Source organism: Salmo trutta, chromosome 39 (genome assembly GCF_901001165.1).
Source record: "Salmo trutta chromosome 39, fSalTru1.1, whole genome shotgun sequence".
NCBI classification, from domain to species: Eukaryota; Metazoa; Chordata; class Actinopteri; order Salmoniformes; family Salmonidae; genus Salmo; species Salmo trutta.
In genome coordinates, this window is record NC_042995.1 from 5628213 (window position 1) to 5640431 (window position 12219).

General features: G+C 44.8%; 1 protein-coding gene across 2 annotated transcripts in view; it reads left to right on the plus strand.

Moving 5' to 3' along the window:
* Positions 1 to 12219, plus strand: part of LOC115179857 (serine/threonine-protein kinase 11-interacting protein-like) — a 39805-nt gene that overhangs the window by 20425 nt on the left and 7161 nt on the right. For both annotated transcript variants that reach the window (XM_029741714.1, XM_029741713.1), the window contains exons 20-24: positions 804 to 913; positions 1584 to 1681; positions 2489 to 2667; positions 7813 to 7897; positions 8982 to 9064. In XM_029741714.1, coding sequence (XP_029597574.1) covers positions 804 to 913; positions 1584 to 1681; positions 2489 to 2667; positions 7813 to 7897; positions 8982 to 9064 — 555 coding nt within the window. The remainder of the gene's footprint in view (positions 1 to 803; positions 914 to 1583; positions 1682 to 2488; positions 2668 to 7812; positions 7898 to 8981; positions 9065 to 12219) is intronic.

Below are 12219 nucleotides of genomic sequence, written 5' to 3' on the forward strand. Positions count from 1 at the left end.
TCCCTGTGTGTTGGTTATGCTAAGCTAACTGCTGTCCCTGTGTGTGTTGGTTATGCTTAGCTAATTGCTGTCCCTGTGTGTTGGTTATGCTTAGCTAATTGCTGTCCCTGTGTGTTGGTTATGCTTAGCTAATTGCTGTCCCTGTGTGTTGGTTATGTTAAGCTAACTGCTGTCCCTGTGTGTTGGTTATGATAAGCTAACTGCTGTCTGTGTGTTGGTTATGATAAGCTAACTGCTGTCTGTGTGTTGGTTATGATAAGCTAACTGCTGTCCCTGTGTGTTGGTTATGATAAGCTAACTGCTTTTCCTTTTGTGTCGGTTATGCTTAGCTAGTTGCTGTCCCTGTGTCTTGGTTATGTTAAGCTAACTGCTGTCTATGTGTTGGTTATGCTAAGCTAACTGCTGTCCCTGTGTGTTGGTTATGATAAGCTAACTGCTGTCCCTGTGTGTTGGTTAGGCTTAGCTAAGTGCTGTCCCTGTGTGTTGGTTATGATAAGCTAACTGCTGTCCCTGTGTGTTGGTTATGATAAGCTAACTGCTGTCCCTGTGTGTTGGTTATGATAAGCTAACTGCTGTCCCTGTGTGTTGGTTATGATAAGCTAACTGCTGTCCCTGTGTGTTGGTTATGTTAAGCTAACTGCTGTCCCTGTGTGTTGGTTATGTTAAGCTAACTGCTGTCCCTGTGTGTTGGTTATGTTAAGCTAACTGCTGTCCCTGTGTGTTGGTTATGTTAAGCTAACTGCTGTCCCTGTGTGTTGGTTATAAATGTTACCCTAACACTATTCTGACCTGTGTGTCTGTAGGCCAGTTGGACCTTCTCTCAGAGGACTATGAGGCGGTGGACCATCGGCTGAAGCTCTTCCTGGATGTGGAGGTGTTTGAAGAGGAAGAGGAGCTCCACTCCTTTCTCAAGGTTAGCACATCCAATGTTCTGACAACGGTTAACAGTTCAGTGACGTGGCTGAATCCGGTCACAGCAGTTCTGCTCAGAAGTTCCGTGAACTGCTAACCCAGCCAAAACCGGTCGACTCCAGCTCTTGTGATCTGCTCCTGGCTGCGTTTGTACCCCCAGCTGTTCTCTCCCTGTCCTGCACCCCCCCCCCTCTCTCTCGCCACCCCCACCCACCACACCATGACCTTGGATGAGCTCCTCCATGTGTAATGCATGCTGGGAGCCCTGTGGAGTGGAGGGGTATTGGGTTACTGCTCAGGGACACCTGGACGAGGAGAGGGAGCCAAGAGGACACAAGCAACCCCAGCAGGAGATCCAGCTCATAACATGCTCATTCATCTGATGTTTATTTATCTTGTCACACATGCTTCTCTCCCCTCTGGCTCTCTTTCTCTTTCAATAGCTCAACTTTTATTTTTGGGCCTACACAGTATTCAATGAAGATTGATGTGACTTTGTTGCTAGACCTTACTCTTTAGGTGTTTTTAAACAGGAACTGATCTGTTCTGTTCTTATACAGTATGTTTAAGAAGAGCTCTGAATGCAGCCATCATTTTCCTCAGTCAAAGTTATTTGCAGCAGTTAACTGTTGTGGAATCTTTAACATGTGTACATCTTATCTTCGTTGTAGGTGTCGACCGTGAAGTTTGGTGATCCGGTGGAGTTCCCCTCGTTCCTGGTGGTGTCTGACCAACGCATCTACTTCCTGGAAGTGACATCCGACATGGAGTAAGTTAACCACCTGACCTGTCACACTGAAGAGCATCACACAAGAGAAGGCTGGAATAAAAATAAACATTCAAGTACCCATTCTGTGGTCACAGAAATGGTTGTGCCTGTCATGAAGGTATTGTCTGTAGAGGCATTTGGTCTGTAGACTACAGTTTCATCTATAAAGCTATATTTGACATTTATGGGGACAGCAGCAATAGGTGTGGTAGGGAGCTGACCAACACAATAGGATCACCACAGCTTTATGTAACCCACCACATCCCAATACTAAGACTTTCTGGGCCACTTCTTCAAACCCTTTACAGCCCTGGTCTTTGTGGGGCGAACACTATATCAATGACTTTGTAAGCCCTGTATCAATGGCTTCTTTTTTGTCCTCATCAAAAGCATGTTGGCTTGCCTCCGCTTCCTCCCAGGCGTGTGAGTAGTACGGTGTTGGACAGGCCTGAGTCTCATGCTGCGATGGTCCCTATAAAGTTACTGGGATTCTGACCCCAGAAGGCCACACCCCCGCTATCCTTAGCACGCCCTGGAAGTTGTGTAACGGCCACGTTTGGTTGCGCAAAAGTGGGATATTATTATGATGACCTTTAAAAAGTAGCGAAAGGTGCAATCTGTGACTTGGTTGTCTGTGGCTGTCTGACAAATTGCAGAAACAAACAGTGCTCAAACAAAAACATATACACCTTAAAAAGTTAACGTGAGTAGACTCAAGGAAACAAAGTTAATAGGCGGGATACATGCAAGTAAAATAATCATTATATTTCTTTCACACTTTCCTCTTCATTGTTCTCTTCCTGGCAGAGGGCAGCCGTGTGATTGGCTGCAGAAGAGGGACAGCCGTGGAATCACAGAGCTGAGTTACCTGGAGGTGGGACTGGGCTCCCAGAGTATCCACATGGAGTTTGAGGACGGGCCTGTGGCCTACACCCTGCTAGTACAGGACAGCGTGCGTTGCAAACGCTTCTTCAGCCTCTTCACAGGCAAGACGCTGCCCCCCACACACACACTGCACATGTGTTGCATGCATCTGTATCTCATGAATTAAGGGCCTTCCTCCTGGGGATATTAGGACAATATGTCCCTCTCTTGCTCTCTCTCCCTCCGTCTCGCTCTCTCCATCCGTCTCGCCTTTTCTCTTTCTCTCTCTCTCTCTCATCCTCTCTCTCTCATCCCTCTCAGTATGTTAATCACATGCTCCTCTGCTCACAGTGACTACACCCTGCCTAGCCTGTCAGCAAGGCAAGACCAGAAGCAGAGAGAGAGGAAAGCTGAGTTTTATTAGATCAACACTCCCCTCTCTGACTCTCACAACTTCTCCTCACAACTTCACTAGAGCAGTCTTTTAATGGAGTCCCTTTGGTAGCAAGGGGAAGCACCATGGCCAAACGGTCTTCAGCTAAGGCTCTGTGGACCTGAGTCTGTGCTGTCTTATCTGTGGGGACTCCATGTTTTCATTCAGTCGTATCAATAATCACTCAGATCACGTCATTATTTGACTGTTTTCCAGATCAACTCTTTAGCTAATCTGGTACGGTCCAGATATCCTCAGATTTTTATTTGGAATTCTCTCTGCCTCTGAAAGTGATGGTACGGTCCAGATGTCCTCAGATTCTTATTCGGAATTCCCTCTGCCTCTGAAAGTGATGGTCCAGAATCAAAGATTCATTTCTGGCCTCAAAAGGGGTCATATTGTCAAAGTGAGTCTATGTTGTGTAGATCCATTGCACATCCTAGAGCATAATAGACCTCATTAGAGTTCTCTTCTTCTCTTCCAAGTCTATGCTCTAGGTTGCCTAGAGGGGGTCATTTTCTTGTACTGTGAGGCCGTTTGGAATAAATGTTTCTGAGGTTATGTCCTTGTCTGGATTCGTCGAAGATGATTTTTCTCTTTCCTCTCAACGACTGAGGACGGGTCCAGCTTTTCAGTCACTGGGACCACATAGCCGGCTAGGCCAGTCCAATTCTGGGCTTGGACTCTGTATTGCAAAGCTGAACGGCCCCATAGAGAGAGGCTGTAACAGGGCTCTGCTATAGCCTGCCAGTTGGATCATCTCCTATACGTCTTAAAATATCCTCTGTTCTTTTTGTGTTCCTGAGGAAGGAGGAGGAGGAACAGGGGAGTTGAGCCTGGTTGTAGGCCTGGTTCTGAGGTATGTGCTACAGACAGACAACATGGCTGGTCCTGTCCAGTTGGCAGAGGGAGAAAGCGGGGGGGAGCCTAAATAACTAGGTGCCTTCTCAGTGCTCAACTCGTTGGTATGAGGCTTTGGCACCATCCTTCCTCTCCGGCCTTCACTCCTAGTCTGCCCCGCTCTTCCTCCCCTTGAGGAAACTAGAACTATTTATTATGTGCCTGAAAAGTCGGTCCAGAGCTCTGATATTGCCCCCATAACAACTATTACAATATTTGTCTCAGGGAAAGAACCAAAGGATACCTTTACTATAACAAAAGCAGTTTTCAGACGGGGCTGGCATTCCCAGAACAGATGTGGTCACGCCTGGCTTGATCGGTGGTGAGGGCTACAGACATGGAGAAGGAAAGGGTCCGGGACTGGGAGGAAAATAGGATGTGGTTTTACTACCCCAAGGAGAAGAAGCTAATAGGGACAGATCTGTCTACTGCTCACTGGGTTTGAAAATGTTTTATTGAAATGAGGAAGAAGACTTGTCGTCTTAACTTGATATTCCGGAGGAGTCAGAACAGGTCACCATGTCAATCAAAGACTTGTCTGAACAATGTCTCGGCTTTTGCTAATTTAAATGCCCTTATTGCCCCGTACAGACCTACAGTGGGTAAAAATATGTGGTCTGTATGGTTAGAGGACTGTCTGGTAAGTAGTTTGGTGAGGTTTGCGATGCTCGTAAATGGTCATGGAAGGAGTGTTTTGGTTTGGTTGTGTGGGTTGGATCCAGACACTGCATTCCTGAAAGGTAACGGAAAACTGTTCCTGTCTCCTTCACTAACTATCAAGTTAAGGGGTAGTGCTCCCAAATTACAAACGGACCTCATCTATGGATACCAGGCAACATAATCAACATTTTATGATTTGTTTACTTATCAACAACAGCAATCAGCATCTTGAGTAATATTTGTAATTTGGGTGAAGAGTCCCTTTAACTGCATAGTAAACTCAGTGTCCTCTCTTGTAAGGAGATGATAGAAGCAGATGTCATTTCTCAAGTTTAACCCTATCAGATACCCTTGCAATACCAACACAGTGTCACTTCCCACAGTCTTAGACCTGGGCTAAACTCTGCCCTGTTTTCCTTGGAAACCCACTCAGATTCGGCGTATCCCGGCCGTACTGCTCTCCCTTCCCCGTGGTCCGCTGTTCCAACAGGGCCGAGAGTGTTCGGTTTCGCCCGGAAGGACGCTAAGGGTTCAACTATTCCTTGTGAAAATAAGCAAGGGCATTTGGGAAGGTTGGAAGTGGTTAACCTAGTGATTGAACCAACAGGAGGGAGAGTAATGTTATTCGCCAGGACAGATCCCAGACGCTGACACAGATCTGCTCTCCTTTTACAGGCCTGTCGCCATGGGCGACCGAGCCCTGTACCTGTCTATCCTCTGGTCATGGTGATGGTGGTCCACTAAATCACGCAACACATACATACACTGAGTGTACAAAGCATTAGGAAAACCTTCCTCATATTGAGTTGCACCTCTTTTTGCACACTGAACAGCCTCAATTCATAGGGGCATGGACTCTACAAGGTGTCGAAAGCGTTCCACTGGGATGCTGGGCCATGTTGACTTCAGTGCTTCCCAGAGTTGTGTCAAGTTGGCTGGATGTCCGTTGAGCGTGAAAAACCCAGCAGCGTTGCAGTTCTTGACACACTCAAACCGGTCCGCCAGGCATCTACTACCATACCCTGTTCAAAGACTCTTCAATCTTTTGTCTTGCCCATTCACCCTCATAATGGCACACATACACAATCCATGTCTCAAGGCTTCTTTAACCTGTCTCCTCTCCTTCATCTACACTGATTTAAAGTGGAGTTAACAAGTGACATCAGTAAGGGCTCATAGACTGACCAGGTGAATCCAGGAGAAAGCTATGACATGGAAAGAGCAGGTGTTCCTAATGTTTTGTACACTCAGTGTACACCGTCAGGAGAAAGCACAGGGGTATGTTTAGACTAAAAGGGCGACGTTCTTGACTCCCGCACGCGCAGCTTAAAGATGGCAGAAGTAGGTGTTGCTCACAAGATGTTATTCTCTGGGATAATAAAACAAAATAGGCCCCACCTTGCCCTGTCCTGTCCCACCTTGCCCTGTCCTGTCCCACCTTGTCCTGTCCCACCTTGCCCTGTCCTGCAAGGTCCACCTTGCCCTGTCCTGTCCCACCTTGCCCTGTCCCACCTTGCCCTGTCCTGCAAGGTCCACCTTGCCCTGTCCTGTCCCACCTTGCCCTGTCCTGCAAGCTCCACCTTGTCCTCTGCTCCAAAAGGAATTTAGTGTTATTGAGTTTAGAGGCTAAATCTCTGCATTGCTTCACCTTGAATAATGTCCTGAATAGAGGTATGTGTGTGGTCTCCTATTGGTTCACTAGAACCCACCAGACGATAAGCGGTTAAAGGGGAGCTCAAAGAGGGACAGCAATACCGTCCCTTTAACGGTTGTCCTTTTAATCCAGCACCATGCTTCGTCCCGTAGGCTTCACTAGATGTTCCTCCTGGTCTGGAACGTTAGTGTGGCAGATCAGTTTCCTCCGGGAAGAAAGGGAAAGAAACAATGGCAAAAGAGTTGAGGTTGAATCTTATACAGGCATCGGGAGCCAGAATAGGCCACTGGTGCCACGCAATGTCTTTATTTCTCGTCCCTGTTGTTGAACTTGGAAATTGATAGGGGCAGGGTGTTCCTACTCTGTTTTTCTTCATATTTGTTGTTTCACTCTTTTCAGTGTGTCTTCCTTTTTAAACTCAACTTCCCTTTCAATTTCACCTGTTTAACCTTGGCATTTGCCTGTGGCCCTGTGTTCCCCTATTGTTACCACCCCACAGGGAAGTATTTTGTCGCTGTGAATGTGACCTAGCACATTGTACTCCTGTACCTTTTTCAACCTGTGTTTTTTTCACCTGCTTCCATGGAGATGTAATTCTAGATCTGAAATCAGAGACCTGTCAGCTTTCTAGTCCTAACCCACCACAGACTGTAATAGTCTAACATTAGCTCTGTCTATTGTCCCTAGGGCTGCAAAGCTACCGGTAGCTTACCAAAGTTACCACAGGTAACAGAATCTATGGCAATCTATTGTAACCTTGGTAACGATAGATTGCCAGAGATTCTGTTAAATTACCAAAATTACTGAAGATTCCGGTAACAAGTCATATATATATATATATATTATAAGAATACAGTGATTGACAGAGTCGAAAGCCTTTGCCAGGTTGAAGACGGCTGCACAATTGTTCTTTTGACCAATCACATCATTTTCAGAGCTGATCTGATTGGTCAAAAGACCAATTAGTTGAAAAAAATATCAGAATTGGGCTGCAGGTGTAAACCCAGCCCGTGTCCTGTCTGATTTCCAGTAGGTTACATACAGTGTAGAGTTCGAAATGAGGTGTTCTGTCTATGTAAGCTCTGATTTTACTTTCAATCAATCATTCAAAATATTTATCGTCCCAGTTCATTGAAATTAATTGTGCTGATGTTCCAATACACCGCATGAAAACACCATAAAACATTAATTAACTCTATTTAGGGATACCTCGGATTTTTGGCAATGAAGCCCTTTATCTACTTCTCCATCTGTCGGATGAACTTGTCTATACCATTTTTATGTATCTGTGTCCAGTATGAAGGAAGTTAGAGGTAGTTTCACGAGCATATGCTAACTAACGTTAGCGCAATGACTGGAAGTCTATGGATATCTGCTAGCATGCTTCTTCCAGTCATAGTGCTAACGCTAGTTAGCAATTGCACTAGGGCTAGTTAGCGACTTCGCTCAAAATGCACGCAGAGACATAAAAATGGTATCCACAAGTTCATCTGACTTCATTGCTAAAATCCCAAAGTATCCCTTTAAATAGAGTTGAGAGAACCATTGATGGGGACGCATCACTAAATTTAATTCGTATCTCCTATTCTTTTTCCCCTTCCTCCACTCTCTCTCCCTCAGGAGTGGTGCGTGAGTTGGCTGCCAAGTTGGACAGCAAGCTTAAGTCTATCTCCACCACCAGGCTCAACCCACAGCACCATCTCTGGTACGAACTGCCCAGATTTATGTTATAATGCCATGAATAACTTGCATGTGTCCTGGATATGTTCTCATATCCTCACCATCTTCACTCAATGGTATTGAGCCAAGCCATAGGCCCATCTGTCTCTTAGCCCCACTGTGACACTGACAAGGCTGTGGTAACTTCTGTCTGGTGTTACTAAACCTCCACATTGTCGAAAATTGGGCTCTAAATTAGTGGCTAAACCACATACTAATGTCTTACATGTGTTGGCTTCAAGATGCTAAGAAAGCGCTAACGATGCATTACCTTTTAACTAGAAAGCTGATCCTGCAGTGCCATGTCCTTAGGGGCTTCATCCCAATACCGTGAAGTGGCTTCCTCCCCTATGATCTTGGTCCTTAGAGGGTTTATCTCAATACTGTGAAGTGGCTTCCTCCCCTTTTCTTGTATCCTTGCTCACCTGAAAGGACTGGAAAGTGAAGACCAGCAGATTGGAAAGGAAACCATTTTTAGTATATGGATTTACCATCCACCTTTCCCTTGTTTCTGTGGTAATGATGGAACACGCTGTACATTCACTGAGATAATTCGTGGATCAGTTAGTTATTATACGGCCCTCCTTTTTTTGTGTAGCTGAAAACCACAGCTACTCAGGGAACAGACTCACTGTTTGAACAAGACCGTAGTATGACTAAGGATTGTTTTAATTGTTTATTATTCCTACCATTTCTGTGTAGCTTTTATAATCACACTATCGTGGATATAGTTGGAATAACTGTTAACACATGGTCACTTTAAAGTCAACAACAGACTTAGAAACCACAAAATACTACACAGAATTAGTATTATCTCTGTCTGCTCGCTTTCGAAAACAAACTCACCCAGGCGGCCATTTTGAAACCATAGACCAAAGTCGTCTTTATGTGTCTCAGTGATACAGATATGAATCAGGAAAAATAGACATATCTCCACACTTTTGAGATCTGCCCCGTCTCAAAAGCACTTAGATTCAGAGTTTGATGTGGTGTATGGGCCTGATGTACGTGACGTGGTGAATATTAACCTGGTTGTCTCTTATGTAAGCCTTTCCTCTGTGTCTCCCCAGGCCCCTAGTGTGTGAAGACATGCAGACTGATGTGGAGGATGGCCAGCTACAGTTCTTCTACCTCCTGTCCTTTCTACATCAAGGTACATTAGGTGTGTGTGTGTGTGTGTGTGTGTGTGTGTGTGTGTGTGTGTTGAACAAAAATATAAACACAACATGTAAAGTGTTGGTCCCATGTTTCATGAGATGGAAAAAAAAGAACCCAGACATTTTCCATATGCACAAAAAGCTTATTTCTTTGATTTTGTGCACATATTTGTTTACATCCCTGTTCGTGAGCATTTATCATTTGCCAAGATAATCCATCTACCAGATAGTTGTGGCATATCAAGAAGCTGATTAATTAAAACTTCTTAGGGCTAGGCTCCTTTTTTCTCAATTTCCGCCTGAATGACATGCCCAAAGTAAACTGCCTGTTGCTCAGGGCCTGAAGCCAGGATATGCATATAATTGGTACCATTGGAAAGAAAACACTTTTGAAGTTTGTAGAAATGTTAAAATAATGTAGGAGAATATAACACAATAGATATGGTTGGAGAAAATACAAAGAAAAACCAACCAGAATTGTTTTTGTTGATATACTTGCCATTGTAAGAGCATAGTCTAAGGGCATACTCAATTCTAGCTCCCAGGATGCAATTCCTATGGCTTCCATATGGTGTCAGCAGTCTATGTTCAAGGTTTCAGGCTTGTAACTTCCAAAACAAATAAGAAATATCCCTTTTAGTACAGGGACACAGTCTTGGAAATTTGTGTTTGCGGGCGCCATGAAGACAAGACGCACCTGCTAAAATTGGTTTCCTATTGAACATACTTCTTTCCGTAAGAAATATTATAGTTTGATTATATTTTAGGGTATCTGAGGAGTAAATAGAAATGTATTTTGAGATTTTTGGATTCCTTTCTCTGCATGTTGAACGAGTGGATTACTCAAATTGATGGCACCAACTAAACAGACTTTTTGGGATATAAAGAAGGATTTTATCTAACAAAACGACACTACATGTTATAGCTGGGACCCTTTGGATGACAAATCAGAGGAAGATTTTCAAAAAGTAACTGAATATTTAATTGCTATTTGTGAATTTATGAAACCTGTGCCGGTGGACAAACAATCGCATGGCATGCTTTCGCTGTAATAGCTACTGTAAATCGGACTGTGCAGTTAGAGTAACAAGAATTTAAGTGTTCAACCAATATAAGACACTTGTATGTACCTAAATGTTTAATATCCATAATTTTTATGATTATTTATTTGAATTGCGCGCCCTCCAGTTCCACCGGAAGTTGTCCCGCTAGCGGGACGCCTAGCCCTAAGAAGTAGCATGCTCATTACACATGTGCAACTTGTGCTGGGGACAATAAAAAGCCACTTCTAAAAATGTGCAGTTTTGTCATAAAACACAATGCCACAGATGTCTCTTGTTTTGAGGGAGCGCGCAATTGGCATGCTGGCTGAAGGAATGGCCACCAGAGCTGTTGCAGGAGAATTAAATGTTCATTGTTGTACCATAAACCGCCTCCAACGGCGTTTTAGAGAATTTGGCAGTACGTCCAACCGGCCTCACAACCGCAGACCACGTGTAACCACGCCAGCCCAGGACCTCCACATCTGGCTTCTTCACCTGGGGATCATCTGAGACCAGCCACCCGGACAGCTGATGAAACTGAAGAGTATTTATTTCTGTAATAAAGCCCCCAGTGGGTGGGCCTATGCCCTCCCAGCCCACACATGGCTGCGCCCCTGCCCAGTCATGTGAAATCCATAGATTAGGGCCAAATGAATTTATTTCAATTGACTGATTCCCTTATATGAACTGTAACTCAGTAAAATCGTTGAAATTGTTTTCATTATGCGTTTATATTTTTGTTCAGTGTATTTATGTATGTGCGTGCAATGCGTAAATGTTTGTGTAATTGAGTGTATCTGTGTGTCTCTCCCTGCCTGCGGGTGCAGACTTTGCATCTGTTGCCAAGCATGGCTGCAGGCTATGGGCTGTGCAGGTGAAAAGAATGTTAACTACTGTAATTGTAACATGCACTGACCTGCCTCTGCTTAAGAGTTTTAAACTGGGTTTAAACACCAGGAGGTTAGAGGAATCGAAGGGTTTTAAACTGGGTTTAAATATCAGGAGGATGAGGAATAGAATAGGAAATATATCCATTGACATAGGAAAGTGTCCACCCATATGAGTCCAGCCACTTTATATCCCTGGATCACTGTAGTAACACTGGGTCTGACTAGATATGACTCTCTCTCCCTGTAGGAGATCACTGTGGTCTAGTCAGACCCAGTGTTACATGACTCTCTCTCCCTGTAGGAGATCACTGTAGTCTAGTCAGACCCAGTGTTACATGACTCTCTCTCTCCCTGTAGGAGATCACTGTAGTCTAGTCAGACCCAGTGTTACATGACTCTCTCTCCCTGTAGGAGATCACTGTAGTCTAGTCAGACCCAGTGTTACATGACTCTCTCTCCCTGTAGGAGATCACTGTAGTCTAGTCAGACCCAGTGTTGCATGACTCTCTCTCCCTGTAGGAGATCACTGTAGTCTAGTCAGACCCAGTGTTACATGACTCTCTCTCTCCCTGTAGGAGATCACTGTAGTCTAGTCAGACCCAGTGTTACATGACTCTCTCTCCCTGTAGGAGATCACTGTAGTCTAGTCAGACCCAGTGTTACATGACTCTCTCTCTCCCTGTAGGAGATCACTGTAGTCTAGTCAGACCCAGTGTTACATGACTCTCTCTCCCTGTAGGAGATCACTGTAGTCTAGTCAGACCCAGTGTTACATGACTCTCTCTCCCTGTAGGAGATCACTGTAGTCTAGTCAGACCCAGTGTTACATGACTCTCTCTCTCCCTGTAGGAGATCACTGTAGTCTAGTCAGACCCAGTGTTACATGACTCTCTCTCTCCCTGTAGGAGATCACTGTAGTCTAGTCAGACCCAGTGTTACATGACTCTCTCTCTCCCTGTAGGAGATCACTGTAGTCTAGTCAGACCCAGTGTTACATGACTCTCTCTCCCTGTAGGAGATCACTGTAGTCTAGTCAGACCCAGTGTTGCATGACTCTCTCTCCCTGTAGGAGATCACTGTAGTCTAGTCAGACCCAGTGTTACATGACTCTCTCTCCCTGTAGGAGATCACTGTAGTCTAGTCAGACCCAGTGTTACATGACTCTCTCTCTCCCTGTAGGAGATCACTGTAGTCTAGTCAGACCCAGTGTTACATGAC